This window comes from Amphiura filiformis, chromosome 7 (genome assembly GCF_039555335.1).
Source record: "Amphiura filiformis chromosome 7, Afil_fr2py, whole genome shotgun sequence".
Classification (NCBI taxonomy): Eukaryota; Metazoa; Echinodermata; class Ophiuroidea; order Amphilepidida; family Amphiuridae; genus Amphiura; species Amphiura filiformis.
In genome coordinates this window covers 48,463,842-48,474,878 of record NC_092634.1, presented here as the reverse complement: position 1 = coordinate 48,474,878, position 11,037 = coordinate 48,463,842, and the positions used below count along the sequence as shown (strand labels likewise).

The window sequence follows — 11,037 nt, the reverse complement described above, 5'->3', positions numbered from 1 at the left end:
GTATTTATTTTCCATAAAATGTTAGCTTTTACTGTCAGATATGTCCTCTTTAATTTTGAGCCGAACAAGTGAGGTAAAGCAAAGAAAATTGGAATTTACTACTAGCGCCAATGCATGATACTCCGGCGGTTGTAATACAGTACGATCGTCTGGCGTTTGTGGGTGTGTGTGTGTGGGGGGGGGGGTGTCCCGCACGCCGTGTACGTAGGGGTGTGTTATGAACAACACATACGCGTTCGACTAATATTTCTATCGTAATAATAAAACGACGGTTCCGGCGGTTTATTGGAAATCACGGATTTTGACAAAACTACAGCACCTAAAGTCTTGATTTTTGGAGAGAATCTTTGTTTACTAAAGTACATTACAATCGTGTAAAAACCTGAATTTAACATTTTGTTTGAGGGCGTTCTTCTCAGCAAATGTTATAATATGGCTTTAACCTTTCATTAATAGCGCAACCTTGGTGTTGGTTTGGATGTCATTAGTGCTCCGTCTACTCTGTAGTTTCTGCACAGCTCCTACACAGAAAAAACAATATGTAAAAAAAAAAATATGTATTCTCTTGTTTGGTAAAAATAACATAATATTAGGTAAAAAAGTGAACATAACTTCTGTGTAAATTTTAAACTACACGTTTGTTATGTAATCCTCACATTTTGCAAACGTTCAGCGTTTTTTACACATTGTTATGTTCAAAATTACAATTTTTGAAGTAAAAATAAAAATAAAAATACCGAAAAGTTATGTAAACTCGGTACATGTGCTTTGCATAGTTACTATGTAGTTTTCGTGGCAACAGCGCAAAACGAAACGATGGCGGATGACACGGTGGAAGACATTCTCGAGCGATGGGGCTGTCCAAATATATTGAGAAGTTTGAAGGTGAGTATATAGCTGCATTTTTGTTTGTATCTTGTGTTTTGTCATGTTCTTTTTAAATGCAGAGCGATATTTCAATTTTTGGTGCCGGGTGTATGCATTGCCGTTGTATATCTGCACACGCACATGGTGTACACATGTAAGCTTATCGATGCATCACACACATGACACACGAACTATACGAAGAAAACAAGTCTTCCTTGAAGCTATGGTCTGTAGTGTAAGGCACCCAATTTCCACTGCTCCAATAGTGAATCACTATGCTAATAATGACAATGGTTATAAATATTGCTTCCACAAAAACAATAACTTGTTTTTCTTTTCTTTTTTTCATTTTACAGGAAAGCACGGATTTGGAGCATTGTGTTGCCAACACCCAAGGTGAATCTCAACCGTACGTTTTTGTTCTCGGTGGTTCCATAGCAAATCCCCAGCAAGTTTTCACAATTGTGGAAAAGACAATTTTGCCTCAAAATTCACTCTTAAAGGCTGTTGACATCTGCTTGAAACTAGTGTATGTCTCTGACAATTCTTGGAGAATGTTGTCTGTACCAACATTGAACAACTGATAAAATTAGCCTACATTGTAAAGACAGTTATTATCTAATACTAAATCAAAACACACAGGATATCTGTGAACATTATTTTTTTTAATGAATGCTCTGGTGCCTGGCAATTCCTGGAGAATGCTGTCTACGAGTTCAAAGTAGTAGTGAGAAGTGAAATAAAACCTTGAATGAGTTCTTGTTTACACGTTGGTTCTGGCAAGTGTGTTTATGTTGTGTCAATGTTCTTCTTTTTAAAGCCTCATTTACAAAGAATTTAATTAAAATTATTTTACATATTTCTTTGTAAATAATTTTACATAATAGTTATGATGTTCTATTTTTACATCAAATTGTGTAAAATTTACATAAATAATTGGTAAAATTTTACATAACAAGTGTTATGTAAACTTTTACATAATAGTTATGGTGTTCTATTTTTACATCGGAATTGTGTAAATAATTTACACAAAAGCTATGTAAATTGAATACTTATTAATTATGTAAAATTTTACATAAATAATTTGTATAATTTTACATAACAAGTGTTATGTAAACTTTTACCTAATAGTTATGGTGTTCTATTTTTACATCGATATTGTGTAATATTTTACACAGGTTGTGTAAACTGTTTTCTCAGTGTAGGGCTTTGCTATAAGTTTAATATCTTCTGAACATGATTCTTTTTGGGTGATCTTTCCTCACATGTATGTAAACTCCTCCATCTGTAGAAGGTTGTTATTGTCAATTGTGATATTCAGATGGGTGTCCTTGTTGCTTATGGCTTGGACTTCTGTTTTAGTGATATTTATTTTGAGTCCAAAAGCAGAGCTGCTTTGATGGACGAGGTTAACCAGAGTCGGGAGGTCTTCTTCACTGTTAGCAATGAGTGCAATGTCTTCTGCAAATCGTAAGTTATTCACCACTTGTTCTTGGATGTTTACTACTATGTTGGTACCGTGCGGGGCGTACAACTTCAGTAGAATATTAAACAGCTGAGGTGAGATGATGAGATCACACATCCTTGGCGAACTCCAACCAAGGATGTAAACCAGTCTGTTAATTTTTACTCTTACAGTGCTTGCAGAGTGCTTTCATGAGACAGATGATTTTGTTTGGGAAACCAAAAAAGCCAAGTGCCTTCCAAAGTCCTTCCTGCCACACTGAGTCGAAGGCTTTTTCGAAGTCGATATAGTAACAGAAAAGAGCCTTCCTCCTTTCAAGATGCTTCACTACTATTTGCCTGAGGGTGAATGGTTGGTCTATGGCTGAACGTCATGGTCTAAATCCTGCTTGGGACTCTGAAAGGATTGCCCAAGTTCTTTGCATAACAATGTCTTGTAGTACTGAGATTAATTTAACAAAATATCCTAGGCGTCGTGCCGTCTCGGGGTTACCTTTAACTTACATTATGTCTATAAGAATCCACATTCTGCGGCCTTTTACTGACTTAAGGGCATTTGACCTAAAACTGTTTTCTTATCTCTAGCCAAAAGTCATTATTTTGAACTCAGAAAATAGAGGCTTAATGCGCACACTAGTGAAATTCAATCTTCCACACACTTTATATAAAACCTCGACGAGCACATGGTCAATATTCAACTAAAAGTGAAGGTAGCTTGACTCGTTACCTTTGTGTTCTTACTTTTGTCACTATAAATAGCATGTATTGAAACAGTTCCTTCTTTTCTGTGCAGGTAAACCTACTAAAGATGTGTTAAAGGCACTCTGCACCTTTAAAATCCTTTTTAAAATTCTTTAGAAAGATTAAATGTTTATGATAAAAGTTGTCTTGCATCAAATGAATTAAACATCGCATTCTTTCGAAATCCTTCCAATCTCATCACCATAAATAGCATGTATTGAAATACTTCCTTCTTTGTTTGTGCAGGTAAACCTAGCCATGACGTGTTAATGGCACGCTGCACCTTAAAACATCTTTTGAAACCATCTTGTTAAATTGTTTAAAATGTTAAGTTGTATTTGTGATAAAAATTGCCTTGCATCTTATTCATAGGGGCAATGTGCAAAAAGTCTTGTTTAAATACATTATGGTAAAGTTTAAAAACCTGATAGACAACCAGCATTATTCATTTATATCGAAAAAATATAATTATGCAAAATAATATTTGTTTTCGTTTTAATTTTGTCTGTATGTAAGGTCCTGTTTTCGATCAATTATGTACGATTTTATCCAAAAAAAATTTAAACATATTTTACAACACTGTTCCAAACCTGTTCCTCAAACAAACAAAGAATGGGCGCAATGTTTACTATCACCTTAAAAGCTTTCGATTCACATAGCACTCGTACTGCACTGGGCAATTTCAGAAATACGTTTTTAGTATCAATAGCAAAACCGCGGGAGCATTATTCACAAGTTGCATCAGGTTGTATTTGGGACAAGTATCAATGAATAACAGGACCACTCATAGGACCAGTACTGCAAATTGCTTTCGTGAAAATCATTTAGACGTTTTGTTATTATCATTGTTCGTATAGATTTGGTATAAATGAAAATCACTTTTAGAATCAGTTTTTTAACCAGTTGCACTGGTATGTTTACCTACCATCACAACCTGCTTTAAAATATTATTTTCAACTGGACACACATAAATTATTGTGATATTTTGTTCTACAATGAAACTAGAGTTCCGTTAAAATATAACTAATTAATAGCCTTTGATATGAATTACAGTTGTTTCCCATATGATAAATGATTCTTTTCACTGCTTTCTTTATACATCAATTACCTTAGAGTTTGTTATATAATTCATTAATATATGCTTGTTCATTTGTTGGCTAGTAAAAGTGGATCATGATCAAATTAGTTCTACCATTAGTACTTCCATCCCCAAATGGATGCTTGAAAAGCAGTGCTTATCACTAAATAAATAAATAAATAAATAAATATATAAATAAATAAATAAATAAATAAATAAATAAATAAATAAATAAATAAATAAATAAATAAATAAATAAATAAATAAATAAATAAATAAATAAATAAATAAATAAATAAATAAATAAATAAATAGTACCTCTATAAAGCCGTAAATAGTCATTTCAATATCCCGGATGAGCCGCAAATAGTATAGTACATCCAAGCCGTAACCAGTACTTTTGACAATGTCTTCCGCGTGCGCGCATCTTCACTCGCGCGCAACTGTCATAGTGTGATTTCATGTAATTGGTTAGCCCTATTTTAGCCTGTTCGATTTTTTTGAAGGGCAAACTATAATTTGCTCAAATTGGTTGTGCTGTTCACTCAGGATAAAAGCTGGAGAGTACAAATGTTGAATGATTTTCTTTTAACCAATCAATGAACAAAGAATATATTAATGAAGTATAAAAAACAAACATATACTGCCCCAATTCGAGGTTCTGGTTAACACTATAGTCTCTTGTTGAGATTAAAGCCATATTATAACATTTGCTGAGGAGAACGCCCTCAAAAAATGTTAAATTCTGGTTTTTACACAATTGTAATGTACTTTAGTCAATTGACTGTAGTCAATAAATATACTCTGCAAAAATCAAGACTTAAGGTGTTGTAGTTTTGTCAAAATCCGAGATTTTGAATAAAACGATGGAACCGGCGTTTTATTATTACGATGGAAATATTAGTCGAACACGTATGCACAGTACATACACGGCGTGCGGGATACACATACACACACCCCGAGGATCGTACCGTATTACAACCGCGGGAGTAACATGCATGGGCGCTAAATTTTCTATGCTTTACCTCACTTGTTCGGCTCAAAATTAAAAAGGGGACATATCTGACAGTAAAAGCTAACATTTTATGGAAAATAAATACTAATCTATTTTTACAGAAATGTTATAATATGGCTTTAAGTAATACCATTAATTAGTACTATTTGTCTCACATAAAGTTGCTTTTTAAATAGGAGCAGGTGCAAACATTTTGCGTTTCCTGAAGTTTCCAAAATTAAGATCAAAAACCATTACCCGTTGACTGCCGATAAACGTCCCAATAAATCGGACTTAGTCACCGGTCAGTTCTCATGATAGATATCCATGGCTAACGATGGTTAACTATGAAAACATGTTAAAGGACATCAAGAAAAATTTTTAAGTTATTTATTTTGAGCTCTTTCGAGTATCGACGAGTAATGGATATATTCTGTAGATTTAGGTTTTGTCTGTGACTGCTAATGTGAGGCCGTCGTAGGTCGTACGGGGCTCAAACTCGGTGGGTGGGTGTAGCTCTGTCCTGGCAAGAAGAAGTTTATGTTCGTTAAGTCATCCGACCCCGGGCCCCCTCCCAGGGGGCATTTGGGGTCAAATGACTACAAACTGGCAGACGGGCAAGAAACTAGGTCGTACGGGACTCAAACTCGGTGGGTGGGTGTAGTTCTGTCCTGGCAAGAAGATGTTTATGTTCGTTAAGTCGTCCGACCCAGGGCTCCTCCCAGGGGTCATTTGAGGTCAAATGGCTAAAAACTGTCATTTGGGGGTGAAACTAGGTCCTACGGGGCTCAAACTCGGTGGGTGGGTGTAGTTCTGTCCTGGCAAGAAGATGTCTATGTTCGTTAAGTCATCCGACCACGGGGTCCCCTCCCAGGGGTCATCTAAGGTCAAATTACTAAAAAGTGTCGTATGGGCATGAAACTTGGTAGGTACAGTCAACATTTAAAGCAGCATTTTTTGAAGGTCATTTTGGGGTTATCCAAGGTCACCACGGGTCATCTGAGGTCAAATTAGCAAAAGCTCATATATGGGCATGAAACTTGGTAGGTACAGTCAACATTTAGAGTTATAAGTTTAGGTCATTTTGGGGTCATCCAATGTCACCCTGGGGTCATATGGGCATGTCACCATCAGCCTGGTAATCGCGCCCAGCCGAGAACCGCCAAATATGGGTAACCGCCTAGTCTATTTTAAAACTGATGCATCAATGACTATGTTCATCATGTCATATAGAGGCCTTGCATGCGACGTATCATCCCGTAAATATGGCGGACTACTCAAATGCATTCAACAAAAGCATAATCCTGCACTACGATCAAATAGGTTGATGACAACATTTGATTGAATGGACTGCACTCCGCCATAACTACGGTGAAGGACACCGGTTGAAAACCTTTGTTTGGAGCCAATCAATAATTTCATGCAGGGCCTCTATTGTATCATTCTAGATATAAAAATACTAAATTCGTTCACTATCTATATTTTTACTTCTAGTAGAGCTCCAATCTAAGGGTTAAAGTTATGTTTTAGGTTAGGTTAGGATTTTTTAAAAGTACCCAGTACAGTGAACCTTATGGTACAAATGCGCGCGAAAATTTTAGCATAGGCCTATTGAAACTAAACTGGTGAAATATGGGACAAAAGTGGAATAAATTCGCGCAAAGCGGTAAAAAGGGCATTTGTGGCTATAAAATGGCCAAATATGAGGTTAATTTCGACACAAACCAATACACAGGCGTCAATATTGGGGGTGATTATATTGACCATCCCCTGGCAAAATATTGTGGCATTTATCCCCCCGATCTACGCCTATGTAATTTAGAGCCCTGTGACTCCATCGGTCTCTTCCCCCTTCCCCCCCCCCTCCTTCCTTTTTTCTTCCTCCCCTTGGCGGAAACTCTAATAGGCACAAAGGACCAATATGCGATACGTAATCTATTTCCTCTTCTTTCTATATCTAACCTCCTTGGGCCTACATATTAGTACTGATATATCATACGCTGGCGAAATTACGTAATTAATCGGATTAATTAACATACTGAGCAATAGGTGAAAACAATTTTGACAAAAGGAGTTGTCCTTGTCAATTTGTAGACATGTACTTTTGATTATTTACATAGCTTCTTCTCCAATCACTGTGTAAAACATCCATCCAAAATCTGATTGCTATTATTATATGGATGAATGGACATATCACAAAAGGATTGCTTATCTCAATAGGGCATGTACTTAAGCATTTTTTTTAACTGACCGGCGTTATTGGGCGTTTTATCGGAGGTCACCGAGTAATGCCGAAGATCAAAATCGATTTTATGTATTGTGTATGTATCATAGGACGCTCGTATTAATTGTCTCTATGCGCTTGAGAATTCAATAAAATAATTAATGGTAGCTCTATTATAATACACATTAATGTTTTAAGCAGATAAAATTCCAAAATATAATACGTTTTCTGCCTTTGCTTGTCACGTGGTAGGCCCATGTTGAAGTTGCGATTATATTTTTAAATAAGTTTCAGCTGAATAACAAGAAGACAAGTGGCCTAGTGGTCTAAGGCGCTAGGATCATAGAGTACTAAGCGTTGCGCCGTGAGTTCGAACCCCGCCTCTGCCAAACTTTAAAAGAAGTAAATTAAAATTTGACTTTTTTAATTTCATATTTGGGAAATGTGACTGGGAGAATTTATGTATGGTGTGGAGTGGTGTGATAGGGCATGTACTTTAACTGGCCGGCGCGGTCCGGTGACTAAGTCTTTATTGGGCGTTTTATCGGCAGTCAACGAGTAATGCAAATATAAATATTTGTATTTATTAAAATTTGTAATAATAAATCCCATGATTTAATTTTACCATAAAGAAATTGTAAAACGTCTTTGTGTGTTTTTTTTTTCTAAAATCATGGTCGACCAATTTTGGTGACTTTTACAGACATTCAAGATCACATTTCCATTTCTACAGAAAGTAGTAAAGAAGAGTTTCAACAAACAGCGTAACACTGTCAAACATGCCAGCACACTCCAAACAGATCCCTGAATAAAATCTGAATGAACTGAATCAAATCATTTATTCATGTGTAGCCGTTTGTAAGGAAAGATGGATAGCACATATTTATGAGAGCAAGATGTTTATTACGCGTAGAGCGTGTAACTTAGTTTTTACGAACTATAATCGCATCATCGATAACACGGCAAATGCAGCTGGTTTGTTGAAAAACGTCTCATTTAAATCGGAAGTCCAAGTTTCAGAATGCTTTGGTTTGCGTTTCAATATTAAAACGCTGATCCGTGATGGGGGTGGGGGTGGGGTGGGGGTGGGTGTGTGTGTGTGTGTGTGTTTTGTTTGCTTTGTTGCAAACGGGTTTTCTTGCTTTTAAATTTTCATTTTGTACTTTGTACTCAGTTTGAGTTTTATTTTTACTTGATGATACTACATGTAGATGAAGAAGGGCTGGCACGTGACCCAGACCCGGTGCCCCCAATCATGGTCATATGATGACCCACACTGCGCCACTGACCAAAAGCTTATACAACTCAGGGCGTGCGAATATCAAAATTGAAGGCAAATATTTTAAAACAGACTTCATCAATATGCAGTAACAGGTTATTTGTACGGGACTTTCCCTCCGGTATTTGTCGGATTTATTTTGTGTAATATCCTGCATAGCAATTCCGGTGGTCAATAAATGATGCAACAACTTCATCATTTAATTACACGCGTATATCTACCAGATGTACCAGTAAGTATATTCACTCTCAATAATAGATTTTATTACTCAAACAATATTCACTTGTTGACTATGTACATTAAGAGTTTCTTTCAGGATTAAATCTCGAAAAACACACGCCAAGGTTACAAACTTGGCGTAGCGTTCCATGTTAGATTATCTAAACTGTGTTATTTCTGTCAATCTATGTATAGTACAATGTGCAAATACACATTGGGGTTTGTACAATATTCCATAATTAAGACATATTCGAGAATATCCGCCCGTATTCTCTATGGAATGATGGACTCCAGAGGAATAAGATTTCTATAATACAGGCTGTATCAAAAAGTGGTCAACATTTTGTCTCAAATTGCTGAAACACAGGTTATAATAATAAAGATGCCAACATATTTAAAGCCAATACTTTTTGATTCATGGTCGTTTTATTAAACAACAGTCTGTTTTTATACATCTCAATTATTATTTTTTTAGCAATCTGAACATAATTATAAATAACATTTCCTATACCTTTTAGCAAAATGATTACATAAATTCAAGAAAATTGTAAACTCTCAAGAACAACTTGACACTTTATTTTATTCCATTATTGTTTCAATATGAAGGACGTCTCCAATCCATCTTACTAGCTTAGCAATTAAGGTCCTGGGTCCTATTTCATAAAGCTCGACTTAGGATTCATCCTAAGTCCTACTTAGGATGAATCTTAAGTTTTATGAAATAGGACCCTGGTTGAAAAGCTGGGTGTAATCATTGATGAACAGGAGGGATATATGGGAAAATGTCCTTCTTTCGATAACCTAAATCACATTACTCATATCGTCTTTCTTGTACCGATGCGATTCGCCGTAGAAGTAGTGATGTCACAGGATATAGCGACCGATTTACACTCTTTTTGAATGTATCACCCTGCACTATAATCGCAGGCTGCAATACAATACCGCTTTTTTTTTCAAAATCACTAATCGTATAGGTGTGAAATATACATTAATTCAGCATAATATAAAATTTCGATGGAAACTAGACTGTCCCACAGTCTCGGTTCGGTCCAGCCTGAATAATGGAACGATACATAATTACATAATAGCCTACCAAAATATGCCATAGTCCTTCACCCCCCCGATTCTAATTACACAGCCCAAAACCAATTCCTCTCTCTACACAAATTAGCTCAAATTGATGCCACTACACTGATCACACCTCCTATATTGAACGCTAAAATTCAGTGACCGCTCCCCATGCCGAGACTGTTCCGAAGTGTTAGAGATTTCACTTCCAAATATTCGTTCAACGAAGCCCGGTGATTCTGATGTCAATTACGAAAGCCCCGCCCCAGTTTCAATTCAAATATGGTAGCACAAAGCTATGCCGCGGGATGTGACGCAAGATCGGATGGGACACTTGTCATTGCTTGTCAACAACTGAGAGGTATTGAGCTCAAGTGGCACGCGTCTGATAGACCCATGGTACGCGCAATAATAAAAGGCAACCACTCGACTCGGACTTAGGCCTATTGTCCATATTGCGTATATTATCGCGTGCGGTTTGCAAATGTTTGCACATTATTTAGCTAGGGAAGCCTTTTCAAATATCCCCGCGCTGCCACGCTGCGTTGATTGGTCGGATACAATATCGTTGTTTTAGTCGCTTACACAAACGTTAATGTAGTAACAACATGGACGTGGTATATAGAAAGATTGCGTGACTCCAAATCCGTAAAAGTGAACTCCCAGCATTTTGTGGGAACTGGAAGTCAAATTGCTTACAGACTGGGAGGGTCCATGTATTGGGTTGATTTTTAATGCTATGTAATCTACATTACCAGTCGTTCTCCATGGACCCGAGGGAGGGTCTAGATGGAAACACGATTCAGGTCTTTATCCCCATTCTTTAATAATATAGTACAATGAGGAGTAATAGCCTAACGTCTAGTGCAGGGCAGTACATTCAAAGATAGTGTAAACTGGTCGCTATGGTAACTAATCCTGTTACATCACTACTTCTACGGCAAATCGCATCGATACAAAGAAAGACGAGATGTAATTCATGCAGTCATTTTCAGCAACATGTGGCATGTTTTTACCCAAACCAAATTATATTTCCAGTAATTGGTCTATTAACTATATTATAGATATACATAAGAGGTTATTATGTAGTCTATGAGGAAATA

General features: G+C 36.6%; 1 protein-coding gene across 1 annotated transcript; it reads right to left on the bottom strand.

The window, feature by feature from the left end:
- Positions 1–2,128: 2,128 nt before the first annotated feature.
- LOC140157905 (uncharacterized) lies at positions 2,129–2,449 on the bottom strand. Its single transcript, XM_072181152.1, has one exon. It carries the CDS (start codon positions 2,447–2,449, stop codon positions 2,129–2,131), a length of 321 nt encoding a protein of 106 aa, XP_072037253.1.
- Between the last annotated feature and the right edge of the window lie 8,588 nt (positions 2,450–11,037).